This window comes from Drosophila kikkawai, chromosome 3R (assembly GCF_030179895.1).
Source record: "Drosophila kikkawai strain 14028-0561.14 chromosome 3R, DkikHiC1v2, whole genome shotgun sequence".
Taxonomy (NCBI): domain Eukaryota; kingdom Metazoa; phylum Arthropoda; class Insecta; order Diptera; family Drosophilidae; genus Drosophila; species Drosophila kikkawai.
The window spans coordinates 22,151,867-22,171,457 of record NC_091731.1 but is presented as its reverse complement, the minus strand read 5'-3'; the positions used below and the strand labels follow the sequence as shown (position 1 = coordinate 22,171,457).

Sequence of the window (19,591 nt, the reverse complement as noted above, 5' to 3'; positions counted from 1 at the left end):
AACAACGTTTATAATCTATTTTTTAAAAGTAAAACATAGCTTTATTTATTGTTGACTCTTTTTAATAATCTAATCATTGCGTCGCCGCCGATGCATTTTTCGATCCAAATCTCTGGACTTTTGCTTCTTAGCAGGAGCATAAGATGAAGTATAAGCATTCTCGGGTTCATTTAGTTCATTGGAGCCACCACCACCGCCACCGCCAGTAGACTTTGGCAAGATGGGCAAATTGTTGGAGTCAAAGTTAAACTCGTCATTGGAGTTGGCCAGTTGCCGGCGGAAGACGGCTGCACTGTGGGTCACTCGTGCCTTCGGGTGGGATGGTGGCAGCCACGAAACCTTTTGCGTTGTGGAGTTGTAAAAGTAATGCGCCTTGCAGCCCTTATCGTACATGTCCTTCCAGCCGGCCTCCAGGGGATACTTTCTCAGCAATCTCTTGTAGCGCTTGAGATACTCCTGGCTGGGCTGCGAGGAGTGCGGGGTACTGTTGAATTTGTTGACACAGTACAGGGAGCACTTGTGCCAGATGTTGTACTTGTTGGGGCACAATTTGTAGCCGTGATGAGACTCGTTTACGCCGATGCGTTCCTTGATGCGATGCGACCAGAACTGCTCCTCGACGCTCTTGCGCTTCGGTTCCGGCTCCTCCTTGTAGGGTGCATACGGGGCGCCCTTATCATCGTCGTCATAATTTTCGGCTATAATTTCTTCTATAGCCTCCGATATTGGTGTGGTGCCTGCAAGACAAGAATATTTTCCATACAATTTCCAATATTTTATAATAGTTAAAAGTTTTGTTACCGGATATAAACCAATTAACTAATTCATGTATGTAAATTTGTGTTTACATACACTTAGTAAGTGTAACTTACCTGATTGTTTCGTTACCAGCCCCCTCTTCTTTAAACGCTGCAAAAGTGCTGCCGGTAAACTCATTTTTATTAATTTGTTCTAAATTGTTTACGTTTTTCTGAAAATAATATGAAATCAATATGACCACGGCAGTAATTTCCCCAAAATACCAAATCGATTGTATTTTTCTGGATTAATTTAACAAAAGTGGTATTTGCAGCCCACTGCAGCTGGTCACACTCTTCGTTTTCAGCTCGGTATTCTCGAATAATATAATAATAATTTTAGCTGAATATCTTTAAGATTCCACAAGATGGCCGATAACGCGGAACCACTGACTTTGTCCCGGGGTAAGGGTTCATAATTCGGTAACAGCTGCAGCGAACTCCCCTCTAATCAAACCCATTATCCCACTTTCAGATGTTAAAAGATCGATAGAGCTCTTGGAAAAACTGCAGGCCAGTGGCGACTTCCCTACCACAAAACTGGCTGCCCTGCAGAAGGTGCTAAACTCCGACTTCATGACTTCCGTTCGAGAGGTGTACGAACATGTCTACGAGACGGTGGACATCCAGGGATCCCATGACGTTCGGGCCTCTGCCACAGCCAAGGCCACAGTGGCCGCCTTTGCAGCCAGCGAGGGTCACGCACATCCCCGAGTAGTGGAGCTGCCCAAAACGGAGGAGGGTAAGGGTTTACCATCTACGAATCTTTGGAGATTGGGCAATTTATTTATTTTATTTATTTAATGCTAACTAATAGTTATAAACTAAAAGTTAACAAAGGATAATGAGCAATGGCTACCGAGGCCTTCCGCTCTACAGTGTATTAACAAAGATATGTGTGTGGAATATGTTATAATTAAATTTTATGTATGAGATTCATTTTGTGTAGAAAGTATATAATTTTATTTGAGTTTGCTGCTGTTGGATTCGCAAGGAGATGGATTGGGTTATCATTGGAAAAGCAAATTGTTCTAACATGTGAAAGTGCAGTGCAGTCTATTAAAATGTGTTGGATGTCTATCGCTGAGGTGTTGCAAAAGGGACAGATACTTGTTAGGGATCTATTCATATAATGGGCGTTTGTGAGTTGTGTGTGTCCTAGTCGTAGTCTATTTATTATAATTTGTTGTTGTCGGTTGAGGTTTGTGGTTTTGAAAGAGAAGTTTGCTGGGGTGTTTAGTAAGATCTGTTTGTACCATTGGGTAGTTTGTGATTGAAGACTGTTCAGTTTATCGGTATAGTGTTTTTAAGGAGTTGTGTGATGTCTTTGGTGTTGAAGTTGTCTGTAAATATTAGAGGGTATTTGTGTGTTTCTTTAGCTGCTGTGTCTGCTCTCTCATTGCCTTGTATACCTATGTGGCTAGGGATCCAAATTAGTCTGATTTTGGGAAAGAGTTTGGTAATAAGTGATCTTATTGTATTAGGGTAGTAAGAGTAATTGTTTATGTTTGAAATGGATTTGATTGAGGAAAGGGAGTCCGAGCATATAGCATATTTGCCGGGTGAACCAGAGCAAATTTTTATAGCTTCATGGATTGCAATTAACTCACTAGAGATTACAGAGGAGTACTGGGGAAGGAGGCCATATTTGATTATGTCAGTATTGTTGGTTACACTGTAGCTTACAGTGTCATTTGTTTTTGAGCCGTCTGTGTAAATGAATTTGTGATCGTGTAGGGAGTTTTTAATAGAGTGGAAGAGCTGGTGGTATGTTATAGGTGAAGTTGTGTTTTTGTTGTATAGGGAAAGGGAGGTGTTTGTGGCTTTAAGAATTATTCCCGGATTGTATTTTTTTGACGTGTAGAATTTGGCGGGAGAGAATGGAAGGGAAAATGATTTGCAGGAGTCGATGATTCTGTCTAATGTGCTAGGGTATCTGTAGTTTCTTTTTGTTTTGACTATGGATTTGGATAGTTTGCCTATTGGGGAGTTATGAGAGAGAATAAGTTTAGTTCCGAGCTTGCTTGTTAAAAGTTTACATCTGTTTTCTAGTGTATTAATTTTAGCTTCAATTAGCAGGTTATAAATAGGAGTTGTTCTAAAGGCCCCGAGGGCTGCTCTTATAGCAGAGTTTTGGGTCGATTTAAGGCAGTTTAAGATGGTGGTGGGAGCTTTCCCGTATATAGGTAGGCAGTAATCAATTTTTGAGATGAGGATAGAGTTTACAATTTGTATGAGGGAGGTTGTGTTGCAGTTGTATTTTCTTGAGGAGAGGTGTTTTATGATATTTAGGGGACGGGAGAGGGATGTTTTCAGGTTAGTAATGTGATGGTTCCAACTGTATCGTTTGTTTATCGTGAGTCCTAGGATTTTTGTATGATCACTGGTTGGGATGTTGATGGAACCAGTGATGATGTTTGCACTGCAACTTCTTTTCCGGCATATGTGGAGTAGTTGACATTTATCAATTGAAAGTGAAGAACCTGAGTAAGAACACCATTCTCCGATTTGATGGAAAAGAGTTGAAAGGTTGACTTGGGGATTGTTGTTACGGTTATGTTGCAGTATTAGATGAAAGTCGTCAGCATAGGCTGTAAAAGAAAGATTATTTGGGATGGAGATAATGTTAGTTAGGGAGTTGTAGGCGATAAGGAAGAGGATAACGGATATAGGGCAATTAGTTTCATTGATTGTAAGAAACTTTAAAAGTTTGTTTATATCTCTGGAAACGCCCCAAAAAAACTTGTTTAGATTCCAGCTTAATTTTGTTTCACCTTTCATATTTTTTATTTATTTCTTCCAGGCTTGGGCTTCAACGTAATGGGAGGCAAGGAACAAAATTCCCCCATCTATATATCCCGTATAATACCCGGAGGAGTTGCAGACAGGCATGGAGGTCTCAAGAGAGGCGATCAACTATTGTCTGTCAACGGAGTGGTGAGTCCTCTAAGAGACCTTCTAAATTATACAAGTTTAATTTACTTATCCATTCAAATTTCAGTCTGTTGAAGGCGAGAACCATGAAAAGGCCGTGGAACTCTTGAAGCAGGCCATTGGATCCGTGAAGCTGGTTGTACGCTATACACCCAAAGTGCTCGAAGAAATGGAAATGCGCTTCGACAAGCAGCGCAATACCCGTCGCCGCCAATAAAGTGCACACCATTGGCCAGAACTAAAGCCATAGAAGTTTCTGCCATTAGATCATAATGTGTTAATCACTTGTGCTTAAAAATCAAACCCTATGATAATTTATTTTAATGAACGAATCAATTTAAATATTATTTATTACAAAATCAATTCAAAAGGATTACTATTTAATCGTAAAAAGTGAGTGTTATGTATTTATACCTAAAAATGCCATGTTGGTTTCTGTTCCAATAAAAAGTACGTGAACAAGCAATTTATTTATAAAGGTTTCTTGCAACCCCCGGAAAAATTCAAGGCAAAAACTCTCAACTGTTAACTTTAAATGATTTGAAAAATATAAAAATATATTTTTATTGCTTTTGGTTTACAACAATATATGTATTTTGTAATATTGCTTAATTAAATGATCTGTTTTTTAGTTTTTTCAGGAACTCCTTGGCCTGTTTATCACCTAGTCTGTATTCCAGTGCCCGCAGGGATTCGGAATCTTCGAAATGAATTAAATTTGTAATTAATTTGGATATTTTTAAGACACTAAAACTTGTTACCTGTGTACTCTGGCCTGGATAAATTCATCATTATTTGTTCGCCTTGCAGTGCATCGAGATCGGCGAATGAAATATAACATTCTGCTATATATTGACTGGACATTCCGAATAGATCCTTATCCTTGATACTGAATACTATCAGGCTGTTCTTGGCACTCCGCTGATGCTCACTCAAGTTTCTGTGGGAGAACGAGGAACTACAGTTTTCAATTCGTTTGAATAAAAAGTGAATACATACATGCGGAACTCCTGGTCGTAGAGGGGAAAACAATTCTTGTTGTGAACGTTGGTTTTCACCGGCGATAAATCGTTGAACCGACTTGTGGGCATGAAACTGGCCTTAACAAATGAGTCCACCAGGCCATTTGAGTCCATGGAGAGCAGGTTTCGTGCATTTAAAATAGTTAACTATAAACAATATCGAATTTAAAGAACTTTCTTTATGAGAGGTAAATAGCTCTTACCAAAATACCGGAATCAGTTAACTGAGCCATCACCGTGAGCTGGCCAAAGGGAGACGAGTCCTGGCTCTTTTGGCTCTCCAATCGCTCCATATAATACTGATGAATAAGATCTGCTGTTTCCATGGAATAAAGCTCCAGTCTACTCTGAATGTTGGACAGAATTTTCACGTCCGAAGTAGCAATGTTGCCCATTTTGAAGCAGTCAATCATGGTCTGAAGGGTGTTGTTCAAATTCTGAAAGAATGCTGGTGGTCGACGTTTCTAAAATAAGGAAAAAGTAGATTTAAATAATAAAACAAAATTCAAATTAACTTAAAATAGACCTACATCGAGATTGGATTGTATGAGGTCATACATTATTATGGATAACTCTGACCAAATAGCGTCCAGTATTCTGCCAAAGTTAACCTCGTTGAGGGAGTCATAAAGCGTGGCTAATGAACCCTCCAAATACATCATCAGCTGTTCCATGGAGTTGGAGTCCTTGGCCAGGACCTCAGCGCCCTCGGCCAGGTAACGTTTAATCGGTGGTGCCATTTTGCGGGCCACAATCTCAATGAGCTCTACGATTTGATTGCGTTCAGTGTCCAGTGCGTTCTCGATGACAGTTTTGATGGTCGTGGCGCAACGTTCAGCCTCCAAATTGGTGCGATATTCTCCCAATCTCTTGATGATATCATCGATGTTGAGTTCCTAAAGAAATAATTGCGTTTTTAATGTTTATATATATATTAAAGACTCTATGTAAAACCTACCTTTATAAAAGAGGGTAAGCTCTGGCGTATATAGTCCATATTATTAATGGCTATGCACCATTCTTCTGACAAAACTACGAACAAAAAACAAAAACATTTAAGTTAAATTAAAATGAAAGAGAATCATAAGATTTACTTACCAAAATTCTTGTTATTATCGCCCAAATGAATATTTTCCACCCGGCGGGACATTTGTTGAGCATAAAATATGCAACATCTACACAGATCCTGCAAATAAAATATTAATAAATTCAAGAAGCACATTATTCCAAAACTTTTCCAATTACATTGACAATCTTGGCTACAAATATGTAGGATCCCTCGACTTCTGGCCAGTCGAGTTGTTGCCAAAAGATCTTAATTTGGTAGAAAATGGAAAGGGTATCCACAGCCGAAGAACTGTATTTCACGGTCTCATCGACAGCCTTGAGCTGATCCAAATCAATGGCCTTTTGAATGCGATTTAAGGCTTTAATTATGGAAATATCTAGCCAGTGGGTCACTCCTCTCTCGAACCAAGGGTAAAATCCAGCCAGTTCCAAGTTCTCCGAGCACATCGATTCACCTTAAAAATAAAAAAGTAATATAGATCGCAGAAAGGAAAGAGTTTTCTTAGATTTACCCAGTTGGACGTATCGCTTGAGTATTAAGTAGACTTCGAATAGCGTCGTTCCCATATTTACATTCTCAATGTTGGGAAGATACTCGAACTGATCGTCCGGCACATCCAATCTCTTAATGTTATTGCACACTTCTATAATAATTGATTTACAAATCTCGGCCAGTTTTGAGTCATAAAATATGTAGAGTATTGCGGAATAGTTGAGTTGAATTTTGCTGAAAAGATTCAAGTAAATTAATTAAATTTATCGAATAAACTTTGAGTGTATCTTACTGGTAAAAGAGTTTGTCAAAGTACTCCATTCCACGCTGAAGGTCAGAGCGCACCATTTGTATGAGTTTTATTATGTACTGCAGCTTTTCGTCATCCGTCTCATGGTTCTTGGGCTGCCTGCTGCCCTCGACTATGTGCTCCAGCCACTCCTTCGTCCCGGTGTTTATAGCGTCCACAATGGCAGTGTCTATATTGCACGTCTCCTCGGTGTCGTTCAACCATCCATACACCGATTTGGGGAATATGTCTATACTCTCCGGCACCTCAAACTCCTTGATTTTCTTCAGAATATCGAGGACCTCGTTGAGTGCCCTTATTATGTTCTTCTCACTCGTGTTTCGGGACCTCAATTTGCGCAGCACGGCAAAACAGGAGGGCAGGAGTCGCCTTACTCCATCCCAAAATGTTTTCACATCCTCGGAATCGTTCTGCAGGCCATTGATCACCGGCACCAGCACATCCAGAATCGAATTGAAAAGTGTAAAGTTAAGCTTGTGCGTTTCATGGATGGTGCTGTAGGCGTGCCATTGGCTAAGGGCGCAATCGAACGGCGTTAATCCACTCTGAGCAGCATGCTGGGAGCGAATGAGCTCGGCGTTTGGACTGAACTTGCCGCTCCACCAATAGTTGGCCACCTGCGACGTTTCCAGCTCATACATCAGCAGGAGTTTCAGCAGGTTCTTGTGCTCCTGCACGGCCACGCTCTTGTTCTTTTCCGCACTCAGGGCCAGATTCACGAGAAGCGATCCTCGACTCCTGCCCTTGCTGCCCTTTTCCAGATTATACCACACGGTTAAGCCCGAGACGGGTATGCTCTTTAGTGTGATTGCAGCTCTGCCTATCAACTCATTGTCATGCTTGCCGGAGGAAGCTGTCACGGCTATTTCCTTCATCAACTTGCTAAGTCCCTTGACGCCCTTGACATCCAGTATTTTGTTGACCTTTTCCTTGACAGTTTCGGCGGCATCAAAGTCCCTGAAAGCGATTGTTTCGCATTAAATTTGTATGTTTAATTTACAATAAAAATAATGTACATGCTAGTTTACGCTACAAAACTATTTCCTTACTTAACTTTACAAATTAAGGCTACAAAACTTTTGAAATTTCAAGATAAATGATCATTTTTCAACAGCCATACCTTCTTTTTAGTTTGCTTCAGACCATAAACCTACTATTCCTCGTTATGTCTATTTATAAAGCTAGATATCTTGACTTTAAAGAGTGCATTTTTAAGGGTTCTTTTTGAAACAAAAAACAAACTTACCAGACTTCAACAATAAGGACTTCATCCCGAGCATTTTCGGCTATTGGCCTGAAAATATAGATTTTCCAATTTAAAACCTTATTTAAAACTCTTTTCAAATCTCAAACCTACAGTGAAAAGTGCTCCTCCCAGATAGGATTCAATGTGGCAGGCTTAACCGATGAGTTATAACGATGGGAGCCATTCGATTCCAGGTAAAGTGTCACAAAGGGATCCGAGAGGCCATTGGAATCCTTGGACAACAAATTCTCGGCCTTGATTATCTCCACATTTAATCGAACATTCGGCGGTTCCTTGAGCCTGGCCGCCTCGCTAATTTCCAAATGCGTGGCATTCGGAATTTTGAATGCATCCTGGACGAACTCCACCAAACTGCCGGTGCACTCATCGTTGTTTTCACAGCCAATGTTGTTGTAGATTTCAAATAATATCTCCTCATACAAGTCTGTGACCTGAAAGAATTCAATTCAATTCAAATTACACTTCTAAAAATCCCTTTAGGACACACCAGAAAATAAGTTTCTGTGACGAAAGCCACATTTAGCGGGGTATTTTAATGTGAATCGATTAAAAATAGAAATCAATTAATTTTCTAAAGGTCAAAGCTTGAGCAAATATCAGCAAATTCCAGTAATCGGAAATGTTTGCAAAAACTTGAATACGCCATCGGGAAAATGCGGAAAACCAGACACAGCTGATGTCATACTAGACCTCCTCTCAAGAAAAATAGTTTAAGAAATCTAAAAAAACATAAATATTGACTCAGCAAAAATCAGAAAATCAATCAACCCGTAATTTATGTACTTTTTAAATGGAAAGCACACAAGTTGGCTCACAGAACTAGTCCATAATTTATGTTTCCCTCAGTTTCAATTGCGGACAATCCTCAAACACAAGATGCTCTGTATTTGCCAAGAAAATAGGTGTATATAAAATTCAAAAATATTAACTCGAGTGACTCAACAACAAACTCATATCAATGAACTTATACAATCGCTTCGCTTTGTTTACCTAGGCACTGAGAATAAACACATAATATTAAAACAAAAAAAAAACTTTCAGAGAGCCTGCGTTGGAACATAACACACCTGGCAGGCACGCCACACCAGGTGACCTATACTTACGGTCATCGAATGGCAAACCTCCTTTGCATGGGAGTCAAGTAAATGCTTGTGGACACCCCGAAAATGCCGACTTGAGATGCTGCCATTTCGGTTCAATATTCGTCGCTGTATTGGCTCTTTCAGCGATTGCATCGAGGATGCCTTTATCGGAAGTCGGTTCTCCTCACATCCGGTCCGGGAGCGGGATCGATTGAGGCTATTGGTTTTCGAATTATGGTTAGACGGGTTTTGGGAACCGAACTTGCTCAGAACACGTGGCAACGATAGGTAGCTCATGTTCAACAGTTGCAACTAACTAACTGATCAGTCCACTAACTAAATGTGTGTGTTCTTAAGAATGGCTGGGAAAACTTTTGGCACAAGACAATCCGGAATGGACATGGACGACGCACATATCTGAGAAGACGCGAAGAGAACGGATAATCACGGACACTGTATCTCGATCTAGATGGAGGCACTCCGTCGTCCACTCCCAACCGCTTGAGCGAAGAGTCTGTATCTAAGTACTTTACGGTCAGCGTCCGGTCTCGAAAATCTTGGCGATATCCGAAATATCTTGACGTTGACCATGAGATAAAAAGTGTATGGCTGCTGCTCTCAATTCGATTTAAATAGTCGATTGTATTCGTGCATGTGTACACGGCGGTTGGGCAGTGTCTGTGAGCAATAATAAGGCGATCTTAAGAGAAAATGTTTTATTTTTGGACGCCCGAAAGGAAAAAGCTCAAGGTGGTAATGAAAAATACATTTTCTAAAGTACATTAAGCTTTTCTCCCCATTCAATTGGCCAGCCCCGAGCGAATGTTTGCCTTTTCCGCAGCCAGTGCTTGTTTATGCTGTCAGTATACATTATTGAGTCTGTTTACACGGTCCGCGGGAATAGCCTATAGTTATGGCTTCATTTGTTTATTGCTCGACCGTTTCTATGGACACCACTTAATTTGCTCAACGGCTCAATTATAAGCAGATACACCTTCCCAGACGGCAAACATGCGAGCAGCAAAATGTTGGTATAAGATAAAACATTGCACGAAAACGGGCATTGGAATCGGTTGGATCGTTATGCTCCGCTGCAATCTAGAGAACTGACCCTATCGCGGGATTTCCTAAGCATGGGGGAGGTCTCGCAATGGCCTACAATGTGACCAGGCTTTGGAGGTAACCATATCGACCATATTTATCCATGTATGATTATGGTTTCGGGTAACTATAGTAACTAAATCGTGGAATAACCGTAAATGCATTAGTTACAGGTGTTCGGTCGATGCCTACAGACGGAATTTAATTAGTAACTATCACAATGTTGTTAAGTTTCTTAAAAAACTTTAAATTAGTGCACATTTTAATTAAAAAAAAGAAAATCGTTATTGTTATTACGAAATCATAGAACTAAATAATTTCTTTTTAAAATAGCAACAGAAAATGAAAACTTGTTAATCTTTTTTGAGTTCATTAAGTATTTATATAGATTCTGACACTCAATTTATTCCTCAACCAATTGAGATAAACCTTTAAAACTTTAATCTGGGAGCTATGCTGTCTTTAAACGTAAAGAATTCTAATTAAATTTGGTCTTTAAAAAACCTAAACTTGTAGAAATATAACACAGTTTGCTTTGATATCAAAATTCATATTAAAATTATAAATCCCAAATACGTACATTCATTACAGGAGCCGAGTCCAAAACGCTTGCACTAATATCATTGTCCGAAACGGAAGCCGGTTCACTTTCGGTTGTAAAGGTGTCGATGCTGGAGCACTCCGGATCCTGACCAAGTTGAAGAGTTCCATCAGGACTCTCGTCGGATTCCTCCTCACCATTTTCACCAAAGGGAGCCAGAGAACTCTTGAGAACACCCTCATCGATCTGGGATTTCTGTCTTAGAAGAGCACCGAACTTTTCAAAGAATCCATCGTCGACATCCTGCAGCCTGAAAGAGAAAATTGTAATTAGTATAAGTAAACCATACCTTGTGATATTTTATATTTGCATAGCACAACCTACTTCTGCCTTTTTCGTTAGGCTCTAATTATTCAAGAAATTAGTCACTATTGTGTATGAATTTTAGAATAAATATTTGATAAATGTTTGTCGGAAAAAGCACATTCATTTGTGGATAACTCCAACCAGCCGCATGCCGGGTTACAAAATTCCCCGTAACCTGACTCATGTTGCCACTTTTGTGTAGTATATAAAATCGATCTGGGGCTTGGGCCCCCTTACATCACTTTCGCCGCTTCACGCACACAGATGATTATCCGACTTTCAAAGATTTAATTTATCTTATGACACACTGTGCTCGTGCTCCATAAATGTTCATATTATTCGGTGAGATAAACAAACACATGTCCACCAACAGGTGCGAATTTTCAGAGATTTTGAATAGGTGTGTGGGTGCTGAACTCTTACTGTGTTTCGTGCTCCGTGGGCGGATTCATTTTAAGTTCTTGGAGTTTAAAGAAAAACCCCTTCCACATTTGTTCCTCGTCCATGTTGTGGGCTGTTGTTTATTTTCCAAGGAGCAGCACACAGAATCCAACAAGTGTCAGCGGAGTGCAAAAACATACTAACGGCTTTATAATGCCGAACAGTCGATGTGATTCATAAAGCTTCTCTCCGACGTAGATTTTTCTCAGTGGCATTTCGCACGCTCTTCCGTACACACTATCTCATATTATTATTTACCTACACACATCTATAGGTATGTTTGTGGGCCGACACAAACATTAGGCGGAAGTAGGGAAGGGGGGAGAAGCGTGAAAACAAACATATAGACACCCGCTTGTTACCATGGTGATCGATGGGTTTTTTCGGGTCTATATTATTGTTTATATTTAACGAAAATCCCCCAATTGCAAATGCATTTAATAAGATTAGATTGGAAATTAGATGGGAGATTAGATTTAGAGTCTATTAAATAATAGTTTCTTTGACACGCACACAGATACAAGACTGTTAGGGCTAGTTGGTAAGTGTGGTAACGCACCTTGCAGACAGGTTCTTCTACGCAACATCGGCCATTGTTACTTTTTACCAACTGAAAATCTTCTAAAATCTGTAAGTTTCAGGTTTTTAAAGCATCATTTACCTTAATTTCTCGAATATCCTGGCTTCTGAGCGCCAGAATTTAGCCTTTTTCAGCATTATGTCCTTGGCAAGGTTTTTATTGCGCGAGTTTTCATTAGGTTGAGATTATTTAGAGAGGAACTTTTGAACTCCTCAACGGCCGGGACTCATTTCTGCATTAAAAAATTATTATTTACTCTGGCACTCGGCAATTTTTGAAGTGCCATTTTTTTTAATTTAATTTTTTACAAATCAATCAAGATAAGATTATGGTGTTTGCAGTGGTAAATAAATAAAAATACCGAAAGCCGTAAAATCGTTTTATTTATTAATACCAAAAACTATTTATCGGTTGCAACCCTGCATTCCGATAACCAAAACAAACCAGCGGAAGCAACAACACTTTTTACATCGTCGTTGGTTTTTGCTATATTTATAAATTAAAAAACCATGAATTTGAAGTATAAGCGCCGTTACGACAGCCTCAAACGCTCCATTAAGAGTTATCTGCTGGTAGGTAATAGCAAACCGCGATTTTAAGAGCACAATTTGTGCATATAAACACAGATTGGCATACATACAAATGTATGTGCATAATCATTGCAGTTTGTCGGACTCCCAATCTATTTTAGTCATTAATTTTGTGTTATTTGACCTTTATAGGAGAACGCTTCACTCACCGATGAGATTTGTCACCTCCAGGCCGAGTTATCTCGGTCCAGGAGCCAGAGGCTTTACCTGATTGAACGCCTGATGTTTCACGAGGGTCTGGAAAAACCAAACAGCTCTCGGTCGAGTGTTACCAATGGAAAAATTGAGACTACTGAGAATAGTGGAGGAACGAAGAAAAACAAACCGGTGGTTGTGCAAAAGAAATCCAACGATGATAAGGCCAAAAGTGTGGCTATCGTACGGAAAAAGAAGTCTGCGTTTCCCATGAACTTGAACAGCATATTGCTGCACTCTCTGGGCGAGATAATATCGGTGAACCCCAACTTTCACAACGAGAGTTGGATCTATCCGGTTGGCTATGTGGCTACCAGGATCTACGCGCATCCAAAGGATCCGCGCAAGAAATGCGTGTTCACCTGCAAAATTTTGAATAATGCGGGAATCCCCCAGTTTCAAATAATTCCCGATAATGATTTGGATGGAGTGTTCTTTGGGGAAAGCGCCAACACCTGTCATATGGAACTTTTGAACACCATCCAGAGATCGCCCAATGTAAAAGTTAAGATTCCCTTTGAGGTCCAAGGAGAGGTTTTCTTTGGTTTGTCGAATCAGAAGACCCAGTCGCTGCTTATGATAGATCCTGGTTTTCCCCAGTGTACCAATTTCAAAAGCTTCGCCGTACCAAATAGTAAATCTATAAATAATGCCTCAATATCCTTCGAGACACTTCAGGCGTTTCTTACATGATAAAGAGTTTTTGGTCCTACTTTACATATATAGTAGGATTTCTAGAAGCCCATATACCCTAGTTTATAAGTCCCATAGATGCATATTTTTAAGAATAAATATTATTATCACTTCATATAAAATATCTAGTATTTACTGGGGAGTTTCTTTTTGTTCTAATTCCACAAGCCCGCAAAACAAAGCAAAAATGTAGGGAACAGCTGTTTTCAGCCACTTTTTTATGTTCTAGTTCCACATGTTCCATGCCCATTTTTGCCAGTAAATATTCTGAAACTACTTAAATATGTATAAATATTTATTTAAGACAAATAATGTTGTCATGTTAATTTTAAAAATTAACGATAAAGTCACTAACTTACCTCTGCTTAATATTTTTCTGTTCCAATTCCACGGCGGCTTTGTTCAATCATATGGCTTTTCCAGCTGGAAATATGTGCAATAGAACAGAAAGTGCAGTTATCCACTTATTTTGTATTGAACTATCGAACTGTCTAGGAGGCAGCGAAAAACAAGTTGGCAACCTGCCTGCTGCTGTAATCGGAAATACAACCCTCGCGTGGAAACATATGTACACAACACAACACATACTATCCGAAAAGTATTAATGCAATATATTTTTGGAAAGTTGTTTTTGTTGGCTCTGTGAATTAACCGATATCGCATCAGTTGCAAGGACTTGGGCAGGACTACCGAATCGCCAGCCATGGGCAGCATCGAAAAGGCGTGTATATCCGGATTCCTGTGCCGACTCTGCTCCGAAATGCACCGAACAGTCATACATATTTATGGTGATCATGGCCAACGTCTGTGTCTTGTTGAGAAAATCAACGGCTACCTCCCAATAACAGTGAGTACTCCCAAATATAGGAGTTTCCAGGGGCGAAGAGTATCCAGGTGCTCAGTTAAACCACCCTTGTGTGTGCCCTGGAGAAGCCATTGGGGAAAGCGGCTTCCGCATAACAACAAACGCTACCAATATCTGTTTGTGGGAGCAACCCCAAGTAATTCCTTGTCGTTATCCTTTTTGCCAGATTTCTCCGACTGATCCCTTGCCAAAAACCATTTGCAAAACATGTTTACATCGCGTGGAGCAGCACTATACCCTGTTAATGCGACTTACACGTATGCGGGAGGAGCGTAAGAGTAAGTTAATGGAGTTCAGACAACGCAGGTGTATGGTAAGTCCTAGACAAGTCATGTAATGTAACATTTCTCATCTCGACCTTCTGCCCCCAGAGAAATCCCTCGATTTCCAGCGTGGAGGGCTCAGATGAGGAGGACCAAGCGCCGACCCGCAAAGAGACTCGTCGAGAGACAGATATCGAATCTGGCCAGCAGGCCGAGGAATCCGCAAAGTCCAGCCAAGAGACAGCAGTGCCCGAACCAAATAGCACCGACAGTGGCCCCGGATCCAGCAATCGAGACCCTAAAGAGACTGGTTCCCGCCGCAGCACAGGGACCAGCGCCGCCACAGCCCCAACCACCCAGGAACTAACGTAGATTATGACTGTTGTGCGCGTCTCCGCTCGGTGGAACTATATATATGATTACTTGACTATGTATATAGAGACGTGTGTGTGTATGTTTAGATTGGAATAAAATAAGCATTTTATTTAATTATTAAGTTCATTTTTTCGAATATAACAAATCGATAAATATCAAGGATGGTGACTGACCATGTACATACTCATTTCAGCCATTTTGTAGTCTTTTTTTCGATTGGTCACGAACCTGGCTTAAAATACATGTAAAGAGTGGTTACCTGAAACTGCTGTTCATCAGCAAAGCCTCAAATCCGAGATTTATATGCTCGCTTACCTGAAATTGTACTTTGGTTTTGCCACTATCACATGGTACTTGATTTATTTTCAAAGATAATCCAAAGAGAGTCGGCCAATCGCATGGGGTCTCTCGATTCCTCTGAGAATTTGTCCAAAGTATATACTCTAGGTCATCGCTCAACGTGGCATATCCACTTTGTTACCTTAATCTTATCGTGTCTGCATTCCTTGAGCATGATGGTAGCAGGCAAATAATACTTAGCTTGAGAAGTCACCACTCTTGGCATTTGCAAATCTTGGTTTTGATCGTAGCTCGTATTAAGCGATCCTTGAAAATGTTGCACTTTTTGGGGTGGCACGGCGGTCTACTTTGTGAACAAAGCGAATCCACATTGTTATTTTTTATTAAATATTAAGCAAAGCTGCATTGTTTTTAATTTTATTATAACGATTTAAAGGTTTCAAAGATCCTAAATTTATTTAAACTTGAATGCCATTTCATCTTTAGTTTCTTAAACATTTTCTGAAAGAAGAACAAACCTGCTGAAGCCCTTGTCACAAATAATTTTTACACTTGCTGTAGTTCTTTTTAAACTTTAATCATAATTTAAATACAAGTTAGTGTTGGGACGCAGTGAGGGAACTCTTGTTACATCTTTTTAATGTTTTAGTTCGGTAAGCACATAAAGTTTAACACAAGTAGGACATAGTTGAAACATCAAAGAATATTAACATAAAAGGTTGCCGCTAAACTTATGTGATATGTCTAGTGTTTAACCCAGGGAGCCGAGTCCATTAAAACGTTGTCGCTGTCTGTCTTATGAAATGTTCTTTTCTTTTATTGAGCCTAACAATACGCACGAATCGCTGAATACTTAAAATTGTCAATCAGAATGGTATTATGATAACTTAAAAATATCTTGCTTCTCCTATCACTAATGTTTCCTGCCATTTATAGATACACAGGTGGTGGTGGTGGTGTTGCTGTTGGTGGTTGGTGTACGTATGCAGACATTGAGGAAAACACTTGTGCTTGCAAATAGTCGTTGCATCTTAAGTTAATAAACGTAAATTGTTTTAAGTTGCGGCTTCAATTCTGGAGGTATCACTGGAGTGTGTTCCACTTTTCGAGTCACTAAGCGCTTAAACCGTCCACTGAATTGCTTGCGAAAACCTTTAAAGCTGTTTTTATCACAAGCCGCCATCATGTCCTGGAAGATAAGGAACGTGAAAATTTGAAATTAGATCAAATTTATGAGGAATATAGTAGATATGGGGTTATTTTGCGAAGGAACCCTAAAAGCACCATAAAAACTGGGTAGCTTCTTGGAAAAACCTTATCTTGAGCAGTTAGAGGAAATTAGCTACACGTCGCTACACCATAAATAGCGAAAGGAACCTGTTATCAATAGCAAACTCTTTCAAATTCCCTGTACTATTTTTAGGATGATGTATGGGCTCTGGAAATGGCTCCCCGTAAGATTAAGTTCAAGACAAGCTCTTTCGATGGATGGGTTTTTCTTGTTTACTTTGTGAGCTTCCAGTCCGGTTTTCGCTTATCAATTAACTCAAGTTCTACGTCATTCGAATCGTTTTGGAATTCTCTGAATGTAGCATTATTCGGAAGCGACCTCCAGGGTTCTTTGAATCAAAAAATTCCCGTAAGCTGATGAGCAAATGTTTTGCTCAAAATAAAACATCAAACAAGGTTAACAATTAAGGTGAAAGTGAAACCCGGAAATGGCGATACAAAAAAGATACAAAACGAACTCAGATGGTAACTAAAGATTCGCGAATATCATTTCCCACCACTCCAGCAGTCATTCATATTTGCTCAAGTGATCTCTCAGCCGATCTTATCGCCACCACAATGACCGTTAAAACCGAATCTTATGAATGCTGAATGCGCCCAGTTTATGGCCCATAAATCTACAGTCAAAATGTCCGTAAGTCCGTTCATACCTCCATACATACTAATGATTTAGACGGCAATTGTGTTGGAGTGCAAATAATTTTTGTTTCCTCTTTATCTGCCCCACACAGATACAGACGCAGACACACGAGCAAAACCCACACTAGGAGCTCTGTACTTTATGGGCGGTCACCCAGGGAGTATCTAATAACCGTTACGTCATTCTGCGCCACGATAATCTGCACGGGATAGTTGGGGAACTGGTGATTGGGATGGCACTTACGGGGCTCAGGCAATTGTAGATGTGCGGAGTTGGCGCCTTCGGGGGGAATGTCCACTCGCTCTCAGCCACCCTGGGATTCCCGTTGGCGTCGCAAACAGCTGGTGCATTGCTCCGAACGAAGGTGACGCTCTGAGTAGTTGCAGCAGTGGTGGTATTTTTGGCAGGTGTTGGTGTCGCTGTTACCGTGGAGGCGATGGTTTTGCCCCTGGCCTTTTCCTCGCTCGTTGACTCTTTCATTTTTATGTGGCCGTCCCAGTAGCGCGTAAAGATATTTTTGGTGTGGACCTCGGTGTGCGTGGTGGAGGTGGAGGTGGAGGAGGAGCTGGTGGTCAGATAGTCGGATACATCACGTTGACAACATTTACTGCGGACAAGACGCATGGTTAATTTCCCAGAAGCAGTAGCGATCGGTTCAGGCTAGTTCATTTCGGAAACTCTAGGTTTTTATGTATGATTTTATGTTTAGTTTTAGGTACACGTATCACAGATGGTTTCGCAGCAGCGGAGCTACACGATATGCTATTGATATGGGCATAGTCCAGGCCAGCGTACAGAGTATCTGTATCTTCAGAGCGGAAGAAGGTTTTCGGTATACTAATGTCGGTTCGCTGCCTTTGTGCCTGAGCTCAGGTAGGCACACTCTTGCACGGCGTTACAGCGCGACTAGAATATCGATTTTCTGTACTTGGGCTGCCTTTTTGGGTGGTGAGTTAGTCACTGTCATGATGGCGCTGGCCTGCTGCGCACTATGCTTCCTTTGTGGCGACTGGCTATGCTACCGAGACCGACCTTATGCGACTTATTCCCGACGACGACGAGGAGGTGTATTTTTAGGAATGACACTTTTCATCTTTCACCGCCAATGAACTTACACAATACATTAAGTTCCGCTGTTTTCACGCGATTTTCTAGTCGTCGTGCAGAAGAAAAATGCGATTAATGCTGGCACTCTTCACCACATACATATGGTGGTATGTTTGCACATTTTTAACTGCTTTATACGTGAGTACGCACATGAGGAGTAGTCGACTTCAGTACGGTTCGGCTGGCAGCGAGTATCTGAGTATCTTCGGACTCAGCAACTGAACTGAACAAAAGCGAAATGTTAATCTGACTCATGTGCGCTTGACTACAAGCGAATATATAGCCACAGCCGAAATATCAACTCAATACCGAACGGTGTTGCCAGCTTGGCGTGTTTTGGGGTAGATCTAGCATGCTTGAAATATATATATTTTTTAAAATTTCAAGTAGGGGTGAATTCAAAGAATTTTGTAAGGCAAATGGTTATTGTTTGTTATTTTTTGCTGATGGATTTTATTAAATGGTTTCCTTGCCGTGTTTCAATGCTGAAGTGAAGCAGCAAAATTCACTTAAATTCTTTAAATTTAATATTCTGCCGTGTTTTCTTTAAATTTTAATTAATTTTTGTTCAGAATGTAGCTTATACGGCAACACTGCTGCTGCTCTCTCGATCGCTCTCGCCCGTTCCCACTCATGTACACTTTATATACATACATACATACTGATGTACATGCGAATGTTTCAAGACCTTCTGACGTCAAATGACATTTTGTGAGCAGCTTTTTTGCACGAATCACGTATATAAATAGCAGTGTGTTTTGAGTGAATTACCCGAGATGCAGATGCTGTACGATAAAATAATTCCCAGAAGAACGAGCGGCGAAAACCCAAAAAAACACCGAGAGAATCAAGGGGAATGAACGCGAAAACTACGCGTTAACGAAACGATGTTTGAAATTGAGTGTTCCACGCCAAACTATTATCATCGCACACTCAAATCAATTGGCTAGATTGCCAGCGTGCTAGCTCGCACGGCTGAACGAACACGCTCTCACAAATATATTTAGCGCTAATCAATTGGCTTGTTAAATATTCGATGCGAAATAATAAACACTGATCTGTGTGAGTTAGTTGTTGATAATATACCGAAATTTGATATTTTTGCCCAAAGAGATCGTGATATTTATTTGATATTTCCTCCTTGGTCCCTCTGAATTTCCAAGTAAAATGTCAAAACAAGGTTTTACAGGCTTGGGGTCGAATTCTCGTGTAGAATGTCAAATGTAAGTATCACTTGTTTCGTTTGGCGCTCATTTTCAGTTTTTTGATTT

The 19,591-nt window shown here is 40.4% G+C and overlaps 6 protein-coding genes across 11 annotated transcripts; 3 read left to right on the top strand and 3 right to left on the bottom strand.

Annotated features, from left to right (window-relative positions):
- Positions 1-25: 25 nt before the first annotated feature.
- PQBP1 (poly-glutamine tract binding protein 1) lies at positions 26-1,027 on the bottom strand. Its single transcript, XM_017165093.2, has 2 exons — positions 873-1,027; positions 26-737 (listed from the first exon to the last, which is right to left on the bottom strand). The coding sequence occupies exons 1-2, from the start codon at positions 934-936 to the stop codon at positions 70-72; spliced, it is 732 nt and encodes a 243-aa protein (XP_017020582.1). The 5' UTR covers positions 937-1,027; the 3' UTR covers positions 26-69.
- Positions 1,028-1,046: 19 nt separating this feature from the next.
- veli (L27 and PDZ_signaling domain-containing protein veli) lies at positions 1,047-4,901 on the top strand. 2 transcript variants are annotated; one of them, XR_011445125.1, is made up of 5 exons: positions 1,047-1,202; positions 1,273-1,539; positions 3,601-3,734; positions 3,799-4,124; positions 4,364-4,901. XR_011445125.1 is itself a non-coding variant. In XM_017165094.3 (4 exons), the coding sequence occupies exons 1-4, from the start codon at positions 1,166-1,168 to the stop codon at positions 3,946-3,948; spliced, it is 588 nt and encodes a 195-aa protein (XP_017020583.1). In that variant the 5' UTR covers positions 1,047-1,165; the 3' UTR covers positions 3,949-4,201. The 2 variants fall into 2 exon arrangements, 1 of the variants encoding a protein (XP_017020583.1); XM_017165094.3 differs by lacking the exon at positions 4,364-4,901 and having other exon boundaries at positions 3,799-4,201.
- On the bottom strand, positions 4,257-12,247 carry stac (C2 and C2B_Munc13-like domain-containing protein staccato). Of its 3 annotated transcripts, none has more exons than XM_017165229.3 (14): positions 12,084-12,247; positions 10,655-10,925; positions 7,982-8,322; positions 7,871-7,918; positions 6,607-7,581; positions 6,334-6,548; positions 5,999-6,276; positions 5,852-5,939; positions 5,712-5,785; positions 5,284-5,649; positions 4,957-5,217; positions 4,731-4,900; positions 4,493-4,671; positions 4,257-4,431 (listed from the first exon to the last, which is right to left on the bottom strand). In XM_017165229.3, the coding sequence occupies exons 1-14, from the start codon at positions 12,137-12,139 to the stop codon at positions 4,340-4,342; spliced, it is 3,414 nt and encodes a 1,137-aa protein (XP_017020718.1). In that variant the 5' UTR covers positions 12,140-12,247; the 3' UTR covers positions 4,257-4,339. The 3 variants fall into 3 exon arrangements, with proteins under 3 accessions (XP_017020718.1, XP_017020717.1, XP_017020719.1); XM_017165228.3 differs by lacking the exon at positions 12,084-12,247 and adding an exon at positions 11,405-11,543; XM_017165230.3 differs by lacking the exons at positions 10,655-10,925; positions 12,084-12,247 and adding an exon at positions 8,995-9,336.
- A 197-nt stretch (positions 12,248-12,444) lies between these two features.
- Positions 12,445-13,602, top strand: LOC108073325 (transforming growth factor beta regulator 1). Its single transcript, XM_017164886.2, has 2 exons — positions 12,445-12,574; positions 12,725-13,602. The coding sequence occupies exons 1-2, from the start codon at positions 12,512-12,514 to the stop codon at positions 13,478-13,480; spliced, it is 819 nt and encodes a 272-aa protein (XP_017020375.1). The 5' UTR covers positions 12,445-12,511; the 3' UTR covers positions 13,481-13,602.
- Positions 13,603-14,011: 409 nt separating this feature from the next.
- LOC108073330 (uncharacterized) lies at positions 14,012-15,097 on the top strand. The gene is made up of 3 exons (XM_017164892.3): positions 14,012-14,327; positions 14,512-14,658; positions 14,717-15,097. Exons 1-3 carry the CDS (start codon positions 14,184-14,186, stop codon positions 14,978-14,980), a joined length of 555 nt encoding a protein of 184 aa, XP_017020381.1. The 5' UTR covers positions 14,012-14,183; the 3' UTR covers positions 14,981-15,097.
- A 747-nt stretch (positions 15,098-15,844) lies between these two features.
- LOC108073501 (uncharacterized) lies at positions 15,845-19,369 on the bottom strand. 3 transcript variants are annotated; one of them, XM_017165170.3, is made up of 3 exons: positions 19,092-19,369; positions 17,457-17,820; positions 15,845-16,472 (listed from the first exon to the last, which is right to left on the bottom strand). In XM_017165170.3, exons 2-3 carry the CDS (start codon positions 17,691-17,693, stop codon positions 16,320-16,322), a joined length of 390 nt encoding a protein of 129 aa, XP_017020659.1. In that variant the 5' UTR covers positions 17,694-17,820; positions 19,092-19,369; the 3' UTR covers positions 15,845-16,319. The 3 variants fall into 3 exon arrangements, with proteins under 3 accessions (XP_017020659.1, XP_017020658.1, XP_017020657.1); XM_017165169.3 differs by lacking the exon at positions 19,092-19,369 and adding an exon at positions 18,329-19,066; XM_017165168.3 differs by lacking the exon at positions 19,092-19,369 and having other exon boundaries at positions 17,457-19,068.
- Between the last annotated feature and the right edge of the window lie 222 nt (positions 19,370-19,591).